This window comes from Pseudogymnoascus verrucosus (assembly GCF_001662655.1).
Source record: "Pseudogymnoascus verrucosus strain UAMH 10579 unplaced genomic scaffold scaffold_10, whole genome shotgun sequence".
Classification (NCBI taxonomy): domain Eukaryota; kingdom Fungi; phylum Ascomycota; class Leotiomycetes; order Thelebolales; family Thelebolaceae; genus Pseudogymnoascus; species Pseudogymnoascus verrucosus.
In genome coordinates, this window is record NW_017263661.1 from 529,590 (window position 1) to 544,483 (window position 14,894).

The window sequence follows — 14,894 nt, forward strand, 5'->3', positions numbered from 1 at the left end:
ACGTGCTCATGGACTACAGTTTATCACTCATACAATATGGTCGTTATAAACATATAAACAAGCAAATATGACACCAATCTTACCCATTTTAACCTTGGCATCCTCGAAAACATCTCCACTCCAAGCGTGCGCCCTACACTCCCCGGTGGAGATCCGTTGCCGCCCCATCACGGAAGCCTCGTTAAGAAACTCCACGCCCTGCCACGCCGGCTCCACAATCTCCAAGAAATCCCGACCTTCCCAATCGGGCCTCAAACCACACGCGCGCACTTACCGTAAAAAGCAAACTCAGCAGAGAGCAAAAGATGAGTGTGTATAGTAAAGTAAGTGAGTGTAGTATTCGCAATATTCCATTGTACGTATATATGTAGCTGTTCGATTTTGGTATCAAAGTCGCCCCCTAATCTCTCAACAAGAAAGTTTCTCGTGTGTAACGAAGAAGAAAGAAGAACCAAACGCCACCCTATCCTGCAATCCTGACAGGTCCCGTGTGTACAGAAGATACATACAGTATGTACCACATCTCCAAACCCCCCTTACTTCTTACTCTGCACCCTTCTCCTTCTCCTTCTCCCCCTCCTTCTCCCCCTCCTTCTCCTTCTCCTTACTCTCTCCCTCCTTAACCTCCCCCCCAACCACCACCTCCGGCTCCTCAAAAACAACCTCAACATCCACCCCCTCCCCCGTCAACGGCCCAAACGCATCCACTTCCTCCACCTCCTCCTCCTCCTCCTCAATCGTGGTCTGCTCCCCGCTCCTCCTCCCCACCGCGCTCGTACTCCTACTATGCCCATGCCCATGCGGCTTCTCCGGCTGTCCAGGCTGGACATTCAGCATAGGGCCCTTAAACACGCTCCTCTTGCGCTTCGCGAACACCAATCCCCCCATCCCCTCCCTACCCCACTGCGCGCTCTCATTGAAGCTGCTCATAGGCGGGTTCCGCACTAGTCGCACGTTGGTGGGGAAGGATGTCGCGGTTGGCGTGGCGGGGAGGACTTTGACGGAGTGGTGGGGGCTGCGTGCGCCGATGGGGGTTTTGGAGACGGCGTCGGAGCCGTTGGAGGAGGTAGAGGAGGCTTTGGAGTGCGAGTGGCGGTGGCGGTGGATGCTGCGGATGCTGCTGACGGAGCTGCTTGTTGATTTGCGCCCGCGGAGACCGCTGGAGCCGCGGCGGAAGGTGGAGCGTGGCGTTAGGGGGGATGGGGAGAGGGAGTGTCGCTTGTTGGATGAGGAGCCGGTGTAGATCCGGGGCGGGGCTCCGTAGCCTTGTTTGCCGTTGGCGAGGGATGGTCCCAGTGAGGCAGAGTGGGGGGGATTGGGCCTGGAGTTGGGCGTTTTGGGACCTCCTACATTTGGCGACATCGAGGACTTCGGCACTAGATTAGGCGTTGACGTGCTAGCTTTGGCGTTTGGAGATCGTCCGCGCTTTGTAGATGTGATGAGCCACTGTTTCCAGTGCGTGAGCTGTGCCAGGAAGGGGTACTGATGTCGACGGCGAGGAGCCCGAATTGCAGTGTTAGGATGGAGGAGGTCGGGGTTGGAGGAAGTAACTAGCTGAAGTGTGCTGCCGCGGCTTCTTGCACCTCGTATCGTTCCCTCCTTGGGCGGCGGTATGGGTCTGCGGTGACGTGACGAGCTGACTGAGCGGACATTATCCTTTTCGATGGGTGGCGGTGGGTTGCTACCGAGTGGTGAGTTAAGCAGTGAATTCTCAGGCAGACCAGGAAGGTCTGTGAGAACAAGTTCGGGGTAATGCGCGCTTCTCCTTTCTTTCCTGCCTCGGCCTTTCGGAGGATCTGGTCGAAGGGTCGAATCTCCATCTTCTTCATCAACGTCTCTGAGTGTAGGTGCATGACGGCTGCTGGCAGCGCTCAGCCTTCGATTTGCTCGTATCTCGGCTTCTTTCTCTCTCCGCTTCTGCTCTCGCCGCCTGTGTTTGCGTTCTTCCTTCTCCAGGAGGAGAGTCCACCATCCGCTTAATGGATCACAGCGCTTGGCCAAGACATTCTCTATAACATGGTCTATTTCCACGCCAGCACTTCGCATGCGCTCTAAGACCTCTTTTTCTAATGGAGTCGAGAATGGAGAAGGTTGCTGCAGCTTCAGAATGGCTTGTTGTTGCGGTGCATGCTCCGCCAAAAACGGATCCGCAAGGATATCCGACAGAGTTGGTCTCAGTAGCGGCCGCTTCGACAATAGCTTCCCTATAAGAGCTCGTGCTTCTTGTGGTAGGTGGTCTGGGTATTTCGGGTCGTCCTTTAAAATCTTGGCGCGCATAAGTTGTTCGTCGTCTTCATCGAACGGCAGTTCTCCGCATAGAACTGCATATAAAATCACACCCAAACTCCAGATATCGACCTTCTCTCCGGCATATTTCTCTCCCTTCAACATCTCCGGGGCGCTGTATGCAACCGTTCCGCAGAACGTCTGCAGATAGCTTGATTTCCCCTCATATTCGCGTGTAAACCCAAAATCGCAAAGCTTCACGTTTTCGTTCTTGTCTAGTAATATATTTTCGAGCTTGAGGTCGCGGTGTACGCAAGAGAGGTTGTGAACGTATGAGACAGCTCCGACGAGCTGTGCGAATATCTTCTGCACCTTGTCGACAGGGAGAGCGCCTTCTTTCAGGAGGTAGTTATACAATTCATCGCCTGCGGGCACCATTAGCTCTCGATTCCTCGCCCAAGCAAGGCTGTATACATACCAGGACAGTATTCCAACACCAACCATACTAGGTTCTCCGTAACTATGACTTCATATAATCGCGCGATATGAGGATGTAAGAACTGTCGATGGTGGTGTATTTCGCGCGCCAGATTCGAGTCATCCTTCTTCGCAGACTTCAACACAACCTATCCCAAGATCAGTAACCCAGTCCACAAGGATCATGCAAGATATACACACCTTCGAGCCATTCGTAAGCTTATGCGAGGCCAAATAGACCTTCCCAAAGCTCCCCTTTCCAATCAGCCTCCCCAGCGTATAATTTCCCACCGAGCGCAAGTCCTTGGATGAGAACTCCCTACACGTAAGTCAGCAGTGGACTCATACACGTCGATATTTCGGGTCCAACTAACTCCAACAGCTGCTGGTACGAGTTCGCAAGCTACAATCGCAAGACGTCAGCACTCCGTTGTCGGAAATCGCGAGACGGCGGCGGCCACCGCCACCACTACCACCCCCCGAGGATAAATTACACACCTTAGCTTTCCGGCCCTGGGAGTCAGCCTTCAGCTTAGCCGCCTGCATACCAACGATCACCGTCTGCGCCGCCTAAAAGATCCTGTAGACGCCTGCGCGAACATTCAAGCCGCGTCGCCAATGCGGAGATGAGCCGAATTGGGGGTTCCAGAGCGCGCGGTTCGAGGATGGGTTCGGCACAGGACTTTGTTGGGTCTGGAGATTGCGGGAGCGTGCGGGGAATATAATATTTTCTAGAAGGGGATCGAGGTGTGTCTCGGGCTCGTACACGATTTATTCAACACGGAAAACAAATATACAGAGGTCATACACGGGCCCGTTGGTCGTTCGAAAGTGGCTTTGGGCAGGGATCCAACCCATGTGGTACGGTCTTCAAATGATAGGAGGTTTGGGCATGGTCCGAGCGTCTAGTGCATTTTAACATTATCGCTCCCGTCACGCGAACCGCGATTACAGGACGCAAATGGTCGTCGTAATCCATGCTATCATTGGCATTTTATAAATAATTAGTATTTCATTACAACCATACAGCTTCATACACTTGTTTTCGTGCGAATGCTAGTCTGCAATGCGAATAACTCCTCGCTGGCCCAGTTGATATAACGTCTATGTTTTCCTTGTTCCAAACGCCCCGCCCCCTGTTCTCCCTTAAGCCCGATACTCCCGTCGATTCCTGTGAGCCCTCCCTGGCCTCGCAGATGATGATATGACAATTGGTTCGCGATTAGGTCCGAATCGGTTACTTAAAATCGGTGGATCCAAACGGTATTGGGCTCGCCGACGCGATCTCGAAGGTGCTTCGATCCTCCGAGGGGCATCCCTTTGGCCTTCGTAAAGTGGGCTTTCACGAGCTGTTGCGTCCCTCAAGTCAGATTGATGTTGTGCAAACATCATACTAATCCGGGGGTCATACTCTTGTGCAGGTGATATTTGGGCAGGACCTCCTCGCCTACGCCGATTTCTTGGGGCTGGAGGAGCAGCAGGTTGCCCCAACCATATGTCGGGATGGGGCAAAAAATCGTCCGGAGCGTTGTGGCTTAATAGGTCAGGCTCTGGAACACTGCCCCTCATACTCGATTTCGCGTCCATTTCGATATCTCCGTCTTGATCAGTGGCCTCGTTCTCGTCGTCCGAGGCGTCGTATCCAGGAGCGGGCGAGGATGACCGTTCCTCGTCATGGTCTTCTGAATTTTCCTCGAGGCTTTGCTCCCTGGAACTTTGCGGTCCCGCGGAGATTCGCTCACGCTGCTTCTTTGCCCTCGATCCGCTACGTCTGTGAAACGGACATCTTTGTGCCTCTGGTTCGCCAGCGCGGCGAGATACCGCAGGTCCATCATTGCGGCTTGCTGCACCCTCATCATCGACGTCGTCCAATTCGTGGCGCCCAACTGTAGTTTCAGAGTCGCTGTTGTCCGAATGGTGGTCCACTCCAGAAAACGGTTCACCTTCGTCGTTTTCGCTATCATCACCATGGTCCAAGGGACTGTAACCGCCATTCCTAGCAGAGCTATCGGATTCGTGCTCGTCGCCTATGCCAGGGTGATTTGCTGCCTCTGGCTCCCCTTGACCATCTCCAGAATCTGCTGAAACTTCGGAGTCTGAGTCCACTACAATTGGTCGATTGGGCCGCCTTCTCCTTCCCTGTTGGCGCGGTCTCGACGACACCACTTCCTCTTCTTCCTCTTCCTCTTCTTCGTCCGAGTCGTCACTGTCGCTGTCGCTGTCTATAATTTGAGGCCTTGACCTGCGTCCAACTGCAGGAGAGCTGTCATCTGGCTCAATGAAGTCCATCATTGATGATGTTGTCTCGTCTCCGTCGCTTTCTTCTTCCTCGCTCTCGTCTGAATGCTCGCCTCTTCCGCGAGACTCTCGGGCTTCCAAATGCACGGGGTGAAGAAATTGATGATAATGAGGGTGGTGATGGTGGTGGTGGTGGTGGTGACCTGGGTGATCTTCAAGGAGCTGGCGGACATCTTCAACTTGGACGGCCCCATCGAATGGATTGAACCAACCCATCCCATCTCGAGGGTCGAAGCCATGGAAGAAGTCATCATCATCCATATCATCTTCAGCCTCCTGTGCATCTTCATCTTCATCCTCTTCATCATCCAAGTCGAACTCCATTTCTTCTAAGTCGCTGAAATCGTCTCGTATAGCCTCGTCCTCTCCCTCAAAGTCCACGCCGCAGTTTTCGCACAACGGACCCCCTGTAAATTCATGCCCACAGTGAGAGCAAACGTGCATACGGTCCGCTTCGTCGTAACGTATATTACCCAGCCGGGCAGTGCTGAAACAGCCCTTGAATAACCCTTCGTCGGAAATCCTGTCGGTCTCAACTGCCTGGTTTTCTTCCTTTCGCCTTTTGACGTGCTGTTCCGCACTTTCATCGGCTGGCATAAGCTCAACGCGATTCACGAATATCTCCGCCAGTTGCTTGATCTATAGCAGATTGTTAGAAATATGCTAGACTTGAGAATTATATAACACATACCACGAATGCCGGAGCAGGCATTGCCTTAACTGCACTTCGGCAATCTGGGCATGACTTGGACCGTCTATTTGGCAAAAACCAGTTGCACAGACACTAGGGAAGTTAGTTTAACGCATTCCACGGAACCTATCCCAGCAACTTTGATATGAACTGGTCGTATTGAGAAGACATACACTATAACAATATGTATGCCCACATGCGAGCATCCACGGTTCGTAGAGAAGCTGGTCACAAATGGTGCAAGTGACGAGCGATTTTATATTGTCAAGGTCGGCCTTGAAGATATCTGCGAGCTATTAGGTGATATACGTTAATATAAACACGTACACATATAGGTCGGGGGCAAAAGAGAGAGTCTCACCTCCATACTTGGTGCTATCTCCGTTGCGAACTTCGCTATCGCAACTGTTGACGTGCCTGCTGTGTCGACTGATTCTTGGACAACTAAGCTTCTTTCGGGAGTATCCAGTGAAATTACGCTCTCCCTACGGGAGGTCCTTGAGGGCGCCATAATGGCCGTGTATCGTTGAGGTAGGTGGGGGATGAAGTGTTGTTGATGTGAAGAAGACTGCGTCAAAAGTGAGGCTGCCAAATAAAAAGGGTCCCCTGATGCGTGCCTTGGGGGTCTAAGGCAACTTTTCGATTTTCTGAGCAAATGATCTATCGTAATGACAGTTTAAATGCTCATATATGTGGATAAAGAGCAGGTGTCAGCTTCGACAAGCCCGTTGCTTAAAGGAGGCGAACATGAACAAGGGCATGACAGTAGTTTAGGTGCCGACAACCCAACGTCGAATTGCCCACCATTATCGCGTGAGTACTAGCGCGAGATTTCTCCAAACACGCCTGTGGTGCGGATTTAAGGTTTTGACGCTATCCACATATAGCTTAATGTGATGCTTACATAAGATACTTACTCAACAGTGACACCCTTCCTATGAAACCACAGTGCAGGTAGTACTACGGGTAACTTTGCCCTTGAAAAGTCTCAGAGAGGGGGCAATATAAATTGAACTTCATTTGGAAAATCATCGGTGAACTCCAGAGATTAATGTATATACTAGCAATTAAACTTGCACTGTAACAATCATACTTTGCTCCTAGCGATAATCCCCTTATCACGATATAGTCCCGACTGCGCCGGAGCTGTCTTGTCAAGCTGCATCGGCTTAAAGCAGCACGCGAAGCGAAATAATTGCAGTGGCTCATAAACACAAAACATTATGTGGTTTTTTTTCGCGTTTATAGCCTCTTCTCTATCCAAACCAATTTGGGGTCAACGAACCATCATATCACCGATCTCATATTCCTACATTCAACTGCTACGAAAGCTTGCTGGCTTTCGTTCGAGAAGCGTATGGTGCACAGTGTTCCTCTCATAACATTTTGTGTTGTCTCGGTTGGCGTCGTCGGCGCAGCAGCCCAAAATGGGGGCCTTCTTCCCGGACCCGCGCACGCAGCAGCATGTCCCTATATGCAATGCCATTGAGGCCGGGGACTTCAGGCAGGCGTTGAAGCTTGTAGAGAAACGCTTAGCTAAGACCAGTGACACGTACTTGGTGGTAAGTCACTTTCACTCATCTGGGCATCCAATGGGTCGCCGCTTTAAGACACCCAGTCACGTGCACAGTCCTCCTTGTTATACTTCCCCTACAAGCGGTGGACACAAGCCAACACAAGCTGTCTAAATACTTGTTGGCCTTGCCAGAGCTGACCTTGCTAGGCTTTGAGGTGCTTTATACAATCACAGCACGATCTGGCTGTTCACAGAAACACAGCATACATTCGCCTTGCAACCTTGAGCCAACCAGGTTGCAAGGAGATCATCTCAGATATTGATGAGCTGAATATTTATGAAGAAGCTGCCGCAGCCATGTTTCCTAACCAAGAAGAAAAGAAGGCAGCTGCTTTCACTTCGAAGATGCGTCTCGCAGCTGTGAGGGCAAACCCGAAGAAAGAGAAACTCGCCCAAGATTGCTTCCATGTTTGTGTCAAGCGTTCTGATTGGGATTACGCACAACAGGTATGTTCAGATCGGAAGTATTTCATTGGTCATTATTTAACGTCCCTCATCATTTGCTCCAATGTTCTTCAGGATCTGTTGCAACAGATTTGCGTCCATGTTCTGAAGATCTGTTTCAAACACGCAATATCATCAACAGACTTTATACTAACCGAGTGTCAGATTGCCACTGTCCTTGAGAAGAACTTCCCGGGAAACCATGAGTATCCTTTTTGGAAACTCACTGCTATCCTTACCTTCACTGTGAGTATTTATCTATCTACATATGGAAATCAATAGCTGACCTAATATAGGAAACCCGTGAATGTGATCCACAGAAGAGACATATTCTGCTGACCGTGGCAAGCCGCATCATGCAGACATTTGCAGATGCCACCATCGAAGCAGCTGTATGTACCAAACCACATCAGTCATCGTGTACAGTCCATGCTAACGAAGTTTAGGGGAAATCCCCTCTCCCGGTTAGGTCTCTGCAAACCCCACAGGAGCTTTTGCTATTCCACAGAATATTGCAGGCCACCGGCCAGACTGCAGCTCGTTTGAAGGCTTATAAAGACCCATATATTGGAGTCTCTTCAAAGATTGCCAAAGGAGAATGGGTTTTCAAAAGGGATCATGTTCTTCTATTGGAGGATGAAGGAGAATGGCAGGAACTGGTTGATGTCTGTAACGATCTATTGGAGGGAGCACAGTCAACGACTACGGGAAAAATGATTGATGCTAGAGGCGCTGATTGGAAAGTGTGGGAGGCATTTATCACTGCGGCGATTGCCCTCCAAACCAAAGAGTAAGTCAAAGAAAGGACCGCTCGAGAGACCCTTATTATACCAATCATGCACTAATTTGGGCAGGTCTCACGACAAAGTTCGTGATCAACTCAAAGCGCATCTAGCTCCTACTTCGGGCCTCAACAAAACATACAAGCGAAACGCTTCATTAGCGAATCTATCTTTCTGCTTCGAATTGCAGAAAGACGGCGAAAATCGTACCTTTGTGATCCCGTCAGGATCTCGTTTCCCTGGAATTGACCCTAGACAAGCCGCTCTTATGACGCACCTATCCCAATATGGACATACAGCTTCAGCATTTGGCGATGTGAAACGCTATGTCGAGACGTTTTCACAGGGAGAGATCGCGGAGTTATTTGGCAAGGGCATTCCTATTCTGGGCCTTCGCTTTCCCTGGGCTTGGGTGGATGAAGTAGAAGATGTGGAAAAGCCCGATATTGCACCACGAGAAGAGGTAAGCATCACAAACTCGCAGTCGAAATATCAGTGATCGTATTAAAAGTGACTAGTTATCGGATGTTGGGCTGCGTACGTCCCATGTTACAATGCAGAAGTTGGAAATTTTCTACCACAATTGCAACCTTCCTCCTATCCCAAATGGGGCCGACTACGAGTCTATCGCGTCTACTGTCGAGTCTAATGATGAGTACACTACTTGCACTTGGTGCGGAAACAAGCGTTATGTGTGGTGCGAGCGATGCCAGAAAGCAAACGTCATGAGGCTCGTCAGAGATTATTCCACCGCCATGAAGGGTTTCAATATCGGAGGACCATGGGTTGAAGGACGTCCCATTGGGATACCTAAGCATTTGAAGCTACTTCCAACTGATACCCACCCCCTTGATGACATGGCTATTATGGCTGCAATTAGCCTTATCAAGTTAACAGCAACCCCGTATCCTCGATTCTGGGCCAAACCACATGACTTTGAAATGAGGCATGGCCATCAGCGTCTCATTCAAGCGGCGGCCTTACTCGAGTTTGCTCACTCCAAATCAGCTGCGAATACTCAAATCCTACTGCTGCTGGTCAAACTGTACTCCATGATGGGTGCAGGCTCTCTTGCTTTGAGGGCTTACAACAAGTTGAACATTAAGCAGATTCAAGGCGATACGCTTGGATACATCATCTTTGACAGAATTTCTTCTCTTCATCCACACCCAGTTCAAGATGAGATCAACGGCACTGCTCAGACTCTCGATCCAGCGGCTAATATCGCCAGCGTTCAGCGCATGTACGGAAATGTCCGCGGCCAGATCAACAACAACTGCAAGAGATCATTTGAAGCTGGAAGCTACGATTCAGTTTGCCAACTCGTGAATGCCTCTGACAAGTTGTCCCGCAGCATCGGAACTGCGATAACCGTCATTGAGCTGCGCAAGATAGTGCGTATGACAGACCAAAATGCGGTTTTTACTAAGCAGAGCCAGGGATATGATTTGCTTCGTAAGTTTGAAGAAAGCCGACAGTACGGATTAAGCTAACGATAGACAGCATCTAACCCAATAGCCAACCAGTTTGCCAATAACTTGGATTACAAGTGCTACCCCGATTTCGAGACCTCTAGTTGCCCCCCAGTTGAAATGTGGCTACGCTTAGGGCCAGCACCAAGTGTAGGTCTAACACTTATATCGTAGACTGAATACAAGCCTTGCTAACACTTAATAGGATTTCCGTGCCCGTAGTGCTTTGCTGGTGGATGAGCTCTGGATGCTTTTCCGCAACCAAACTGATGGCAAATCAAAAACCAACTCTGCTCTCAAATCTCTCGAGAGATCGCTCTCCGTTATGGAAAGCCTCAAGGTGAGAGTTGATATGACTGGACATGAAATATGCCAGCATGCCGTCGCGGTTGCCCTCACCCATTTCATCGTCACCACCTGCCTCGAGAACCCAAAGCACGACGTGACCCGCAACAGGAGCGTACGCCATCCTGTTACAAACATCACCAAATTCATGGGGAATCTCAAGAATGTCTGCAAAATCGACCTCGGTGCCATAAGATACTATCCCAGCTTCATCGGGACATTGCACCCGCTGTATCTCGCGCACGAGACGACATCGCTGATCATCGCGGCGGCTAAGTTCGTCAACAGCAAGTCGGTCGAGACTCATCCCAAGACCTGCGAGGTAATGGATGGCCTGGCTGTCCATGCTAGGGAGGTCCAGCAATTGGTGGTCGACACCGCTGAACAGGTCAAGGTGAAAATGAATGGCGGAGGCTGGATCGACAGGGTCATGACTTGGTTGTGGGAGGAACCAGTAGGTGACCCAAATGTTGCGATTATGGACTGGTGGCACCCCAAGTTTGCCCATACACCAGGACGTTGGGTTGCGCAAGAGCTCGGCCAGGAGTTTTGTGAGTGGTGGGTCGGAGAGTTGGTCGACAGCTGGAAGGAGTCGGTCATCGGACTGGCTGCTCTTCGGGTCGACGAGATTAAGAAGTGAGAGATTCTGTTTGAGCGAAGTCATGAGCATGGTTATGGCGCGGTGCATAGCGAACTGAGGAAAACGCATGGCTAGCAGATGGGACGCGTTTGAGAATGTATGTCTAGTTCTGATGCACAGATTTCACACCACTCCACGGATAGTGTATATCGGCGCCTGAAAGTAACAGACATTCAATTAAATTAACGTGACAATTTCGTATCATTCGTGACATGTGTCTTACAACCGATCATCCTCCTGCGCCCTCTTTTCCTGCGCCTTAGCCAGCATATCCCTCCGCTCCTCCCTCAACGTAGTCCAAATCCAGAACCACGTAATCATCTCCACGAACGCCCACGTAAACAAAACTCTGTTCTTCAAGCCCTCGCCCCACGAGCTCGTTATATACCCGGACGTCTTATACATTGGCGACTTTGCGGAAAACAGGTAGCTATAGCCTGCCAAGGCGAAGAAGAGGACGAGACGGATGGGTGCTTGGGATGACCAGTAGTGGTTTGCGATTTCTTCGGGTTGGGAGACGGCGATGAGGTCGCTGAAGCCCCAGATGGCCAGTACAACTCCGAGGAAAGCGAGTGGCGGAGATGGAGAGTCGAACGCGCGAACGTGAGGCTAGAAGGGACATCAGTGGTGGCGCATAATAAGAAGGTGAGATGCGACGCACAAGGCCCATAGCTTCACCCATGATAAAAACGAGTGTTTGGTCAGCCACGGTATGAGGCGACGTGAGGAAGAAGAATCCCAGGGTGATATGAAACAGGCATATTGAGCGGATGATGGTGCCCGCGTTGATGAGAGCCATCGTAACTAGCTAGCAGTATTTTTCTGAGCGCGCGCGCACAAAATGGATATACGACGAGGCAGTAGATGATGAGAACAAGAGTTGAAGATCAAGCGATAAATGTTTGACACGGTTTCATTGTTGGCATGCGAGCTGCCGACCGGAAATGTTTGAGGCAGCGACGATAAGGTAAGCAAACCCTTGCTCAGATCGGGCTTTTAGGCGTAGAGTTTATCCGTGCCGGGGTCGGCAGCTGCCATAGCGCACAGTCCGTGCATTCGGCTACGACGTCAGGTATTGGGTGAGCCAAGTGGTGATATCACGACTTGCTATTCACTCCATGGTTAAAATGCAGTTCTCAGCAGTTTTTACGAGGGCGGCTTTGGCAAAAGTTTTCCTTGCTAGCTATGCCGTCTCAGCGCTCTCAATTAGCCCGCAAATGCCACTATATAACACAGACTCTGAAGATGAATCCTCCTCGCTCGTGGGCCTCTTGCTCCTCCACAAGTCCCTGGTTGAGATCCCCTCCATCAGTGGCGCAGAACATAATGTTGCCAAATGGCTGGCATCCTATCTAGAAGGAGAAGGCTTCACAGTCGAATCCCAAGTTGTGTCTACAGATCCACCACGAGAGAACATATTCGCATATATCGGCTCGGAACGCCATACACGGACGCTGATAACGTCGCACATCGATACAGTTCCTCCATACTGGCCGTATGAACGCCGTGGTGACGAGATATGGGGGCGTGGCACCGTCGACGCAAAAGGCGCTGTTGCCGCACAAATCAAGGCCGTAGAAGCACTGCGTGACTCCAAGTCGATCTCCGAAGGCGATGTGGGTATGATGTTTGTGGTTGGTGAAGAGGTGAACGGCGCAGGAATGCTGAAGGTCAACGAACTGGGTCTCTCTTGGGAGACTGTCATTTTCGGCGAGCCAACAGAGCTCAAGCTTGCTAGCGGGCACAAAGGAATCTTGAAATTTCGCATCGACGCCCACGGCAAAGGCGGTCACTCAGGATATCCTGAGGTCGGGCGGAATGCAAACGACATGTTAGTTCCTGCCCTGGCGGAACTGGCGAACATTGATTGGCCGCGGAGTGAGAGATTCGGTAACACCACATACAACATAGGTCGTATGGAAGGGGGGGTGGCGGACAACGTTATTGCCGCTGACGCATACGCGCTCGTGTCTGTACGTGTAGCAGACGGTGACCCTGAAGTATTGGAGAGGGCCATCAGTGACGCCTTGCTCGCTGTCGCGCCGGACCTGAAAATCACGATGGCCCCCGGAGGCTATGGGCCAGTACCAATTAACCATGATGTTGAAGGTAAGCAGAGGTGTTAGCAAATGTGGAGCGACTGCTAATGAAGATGGCAGGCTTTGAGTCGATGGTCGTCAACTATGGAACTGATATCTTGCACCTGGATGGTGGTCACAAACGGTATCTGTACGGTCCTGGAAGTATCCTCCTGGCGCACTCAGATCATGAACACCTGAAGATCTCTGACTTGGAAGAAGCAGTGGAAGGATATAAGAAGCTTTTGTTAGCTTCGCTAGACTAGAATAATTTTAGATAGAATTATATACCCATTTATGTAGCGCGGGACCCTTTATCACCTCATTACTATAAATGTCACGTGTTTTGAGGTTCGAATGAGTAAACTTCAATCAGAGTCATAGAATCGCCTCATCCAGGTCAAAAATGCTCTGATTGCCTCCAAATGCGCATAAATGATCAGCCAGCGTCTAATATCGTTGACCTGGTCTTGCCGCCTCTGTTTCAGCCCTCAAACTATGATCCTCTCCCCACGCCTGTATCTCGGAATCTTCGCTCCGGCATTTTGCCCAAGAGCTACGGTGCCAGCCTTGTCGCACCCTTTCACAACCCATAACTATTATTCGCCCATTATGCCCCATCACCGACTCCATCACCGATCTTTCCAGGTAGTCCTCGATTTCGATGGCACAATAACTACAGAGGATACCATCGAAGCCCTCGCCCAGTCTGCCATTGCCCTCCAGAATCCATCCCTACCACATTCTCAACTTAGCCAAACTCCAGCAGCCGAAGCATGGAACAACTGTAAATCTCAGTACTTGGCTGACCTCTCGGCACACTATGAGAAGGAAAACCAAGAGCCCAGTGATGGCGGTGTAGTTACGGGACTCGGTGGGCTGGAGAGGGAACAAGGCTCCTTAGACGCACTGAGAGATGTCGAATGGGCTAGCGTGAAAAGAGTGGGACAATCTGGTATTTTTAAAGGACTTTCAAAGGAGTCTTTGCGGGAGAAGGGAAGGGCAGCAACAGCAGGTGACCCTCAGGATGGGAATGATTTGGCGGTAGTTGTAAGGGAAGGCTTCCCTGAATTTGTTACATGGATCGGGCAAATCGGGGGTCAATGGGGGATTGTGAGTGTGAACTGGAGTCGGATGTGGGTGCGAGGGGTATTAGATGTGGCTTTGGAAGAGAGATGGGTTCCGAGTCAAATCGATCTTTGCAATCTCACAACGAACGATATTAACCCTTTGACGGGCATGATTCTAGGTTGGCGGTTAGATAGGGTGTGTTATGATCTCTTGGAGACAACGATCAGTACTGATGACCACCAGTTGTCCGCTAAACGCACCCACCTCCTTACAACGGCTGACAAGCTCCTCGCCCAACATAAGATGATGTTCTACGGCTTCGACATTGGGGTCAGTTCCCCGGAGCCTCTCACAATATACATTGGCGATTCACCGACAGACTTGTCTCCCCTGCTTCATGCTGATATCGGAATAATAATGAACTCTCCATCCTCCACTCCTGGAGCTCTCGGTGCTTTAATCGATAAATGCGGATATAGGGTTTTACCGGTGTCTGAATACGAGGAGTTGTATCGTAAAGGGGAAGATGAAAAGGTGGCCATTTTGTTGAGTGTAAATAATTTCACAGAGATTATTGATAGTGGCATGCTACAAGACGAGGGGTGGGATCCAACGGCGGCAAAGAAGGCCTGGAAGAAAGCAGAATCGGAGAGTTGAGGGTGTCGTATTTCATCATCTTCGACAACTGGTGCTTGAGCAAATGCTAATCCCTTGGGGGACGATTGCCACGGGAAGGTCGTTACTACATATGTTGATATATTCGCAATCTTATCAAATTTAACACTCCATGGCAA

At 50.5% G+C, this 14,894-nt stretch overlaps 6 protein-coding genes across 6 annotated transcripts; 3 read left to right on the forward strand and 3 right to left on the reverse strand.

The window, feature by feature from the left end:
- Positions 1-331: 331 nt before the first annotated feature.
- VE01_03421 (uncharacterized protein) lies at positions 332-3,538 on the reverse strand. The gene is made up of 5 exons (XM_018272911.2): positions 3,202-3,538; positions 3,078-3,106; positions 2,905-3,022; positions 2,705-2,852; positions 332-2,651 (listed from the first exon to the last, which is right to left on the reverse strand). Exons 1-5 carry the CDS (start codon positions 3,247-3,249, stop codon positions 544-546), a joined length of 2,451 nt encoding a protein of 816 aa, XP_018132417.1. The 5' UTR covers positions 3,250-3,538; the 3' UTR covers positions 332-543.
- A 129-nt stretch (positions 3,539-3,667) lies between these two features.
- Positions 3,668-6,504, reverse strand: VE01_03422 (uncharacterized protein). Its single transcript, XM_018272912.2, has 4 exons — positions 6,054-6,504; positions 5,866-5,985; positions 5,693-5,785; positions 3,668-5,640 (listed from the first exon to the last, which is right to left on the reverse strand). Exons 1-4 carry the CDS (start codon positions 6,201-6,203, stop codon positions 3,850-3,852), a joined length of 2,154 nt encoding a protein of 717 aa, XP_018132557.1. The 5' UTR covers positions 6,204-6,504; the 3' UTR covers positions 3,668-3,849.
- A 280-nt stretch (positions 6,505-6,784) lies between these two features.
- On the forward strand, positions 6,785-11,142 carry VE01_03423 (uncharacterized protein). The gene is made up of 9 exons (XM_018272913.2): positions 6,785-7,254; positions 7,416-7,715; positions 7,878-7,958; positions 8,009-8,104; positions 8,159-8,502; positions 8,567-8,957; positions 9,013-9,949; positions 9,998-10,116; positions 10,172-11,142. The coding sequence occupies exons 1-9, from the start codon at positions 7,120-7,122 to the stop codon at positions 10,949-10,951; spliced, it is 3,183 nt and encodes a 1,060-aa protein (XP_018132558.1). The 5' UTR covers positions 6,785-7,119; the 3' UTR covers positions 10,952-11,142.
- A 28-nt stretch (positions 11,143-11,170) lies between these two features.
- VE01_03424 (uncharacterized protein) lies at positions 11,171-11,750 on the reverse strand (the record flags this gene model as incomplete). Its single annotated transcript, XM_018272914.1, has 2 exons — positions 11,171-11,560; positions 11,613-11,750. 2 exons carry the CDS (start codon positions 11,748-11,750, stop codon positions 11,171-11,173), a joined length of 528 nt encoding a protein of 175 aa, XP_018132562.1.
- Positions 11,751-12,022: 272 nt separating this feature from the next.
- VE01_03425 (uncharacterized protein) lies at positions 12,023-13,370 on the forward strand. The gene is made up of 2 exons (XM_018272915.2): positions 12,023-13,060; positions 13,111-13,370. The coding sequence occupies exons 1-2, from the start codon at positions 12,070-12,072 to the stop codon at positions 13,293-13,295; spliced, it is 1,176 nt and encodes a 391-aa protein (XP_018132418.2). The 5' UTR covers positions 12,023-12,069; the 3' UTR covers positions 13,296-13,370.
- A 58-nt stretch (positions 13,371-13,428) lies between these two features.
- Positions 13,429-14,892, forward strand: VE01_03426 (uncharacterized protein). Its single transcript, XM_059463529.1, has 2 exons — positions 13,429-14,295; positions 14,344-14,892. Exons 1-2 carry the CDS (start codon positions 13,465-13,467, stop codon positions 14,755-14,757), a joined length of 1,245 nt encoding a protein of 414 aa, XP_059319879.1. The 5' UTR covers positions 13,429-13,464; the 3' UTR covers positions 14,758-14,892.
- The last annotated feature ends 2 nt before the right edge of the window (positions 14,893-14,894 follow it).

Bases quoted from the DNA above. Each gene is read 5' to 3' on its own strand.
- VE01_03421 (XM_018272911.2), bottom strand. From the start codon at position 3,249: ATGCAGGCGGCTAAGCTGAAGGCTGACTCCCAGGGCCGGAAAGCTAAG. The intron at 2,853-2,904 runs GTGTGTATATCT...ATCTTGGGATAG, and splicing joins AGCTTACGAATGGCTCGAAG to GTTGTGTTGAAGTCTGCGAA. The intron at 2,652-2,704 runs GTATGTATACAG...TGGTGCCCGCAG, and splicing joins GGTGTTGGAATACTGTCCTG to GCGATGAATTGTATAACTAC.
- VE01_03423 (XM_018272913.2), top strand. From the start codon at position 7,120: ATGGGGGCCTTCTTCCCGGACCCGCGCACGCAGCAGCATGTCCCTATA. The intron at 7,255-7,415 runs GTAAGTCACTTT...TGACCTTGCTAG, and splicing joins CCAGTGACACGTACTTGGTG to GCTTTGAGGTGCTTTATACA. The intron at 7,959-8,008 runs GTGAGTATTTAT...GACCTAATATAG, and splicing joins CTGCTATCCTTACCTTCACT to GAAACCCGTGAATGTGATCC.
- VE01_03422 (XM_018272912.2), bottom strand. From the start codon at position 6,203: ATGGCGCCCTCAAGGACCTCCCGTAGGGAGAGCGTAATTTCACTGGAT. The intron at 5,986-6,053 runs GTGAGACTCTCT...ATCACCTAATAG, and splicing joins AGATAGCACCAAGTATGGAG to CTCGCAGATATCTTCAAGGC. The intron at 5,641-5,692 runs GTATGTGTTATA...AATCTGCTATAG, and splicing joins TGCCTGCTCCGGCATTCGTG to ATCAAGCAACTGGCGGAGAT.
- VE01_03426 (XM_059463529.1), top strand. From the start codon at position 13,465: ATGATCAGCCAGCGTCTAATATCGTTGACCTGGTCTTGCCGCCTCTGT. The intron at 14,296-14,343 runs GTGTGTTATGAT...GATGACCACCAG, and splicing joins TAGGTTGGCGGTTAGATAGG to TTGTCCGCTAAACGCACCCA.
- VE01_03425 (XM_018272915.2), top strand. From the start codon at position 12,070: ATGGTTAAAATGCAGTTCTCAGCAGTTTTTACGAGGGCGGCTTTGGCA. The intron at 13,061-13,110 runs GTAAGCAGAGGT...TGAAGATGGCAG, and splicing joins AATTAACCATGATGTTGAAG to GCTTTGAGTCGATGGTCGTC.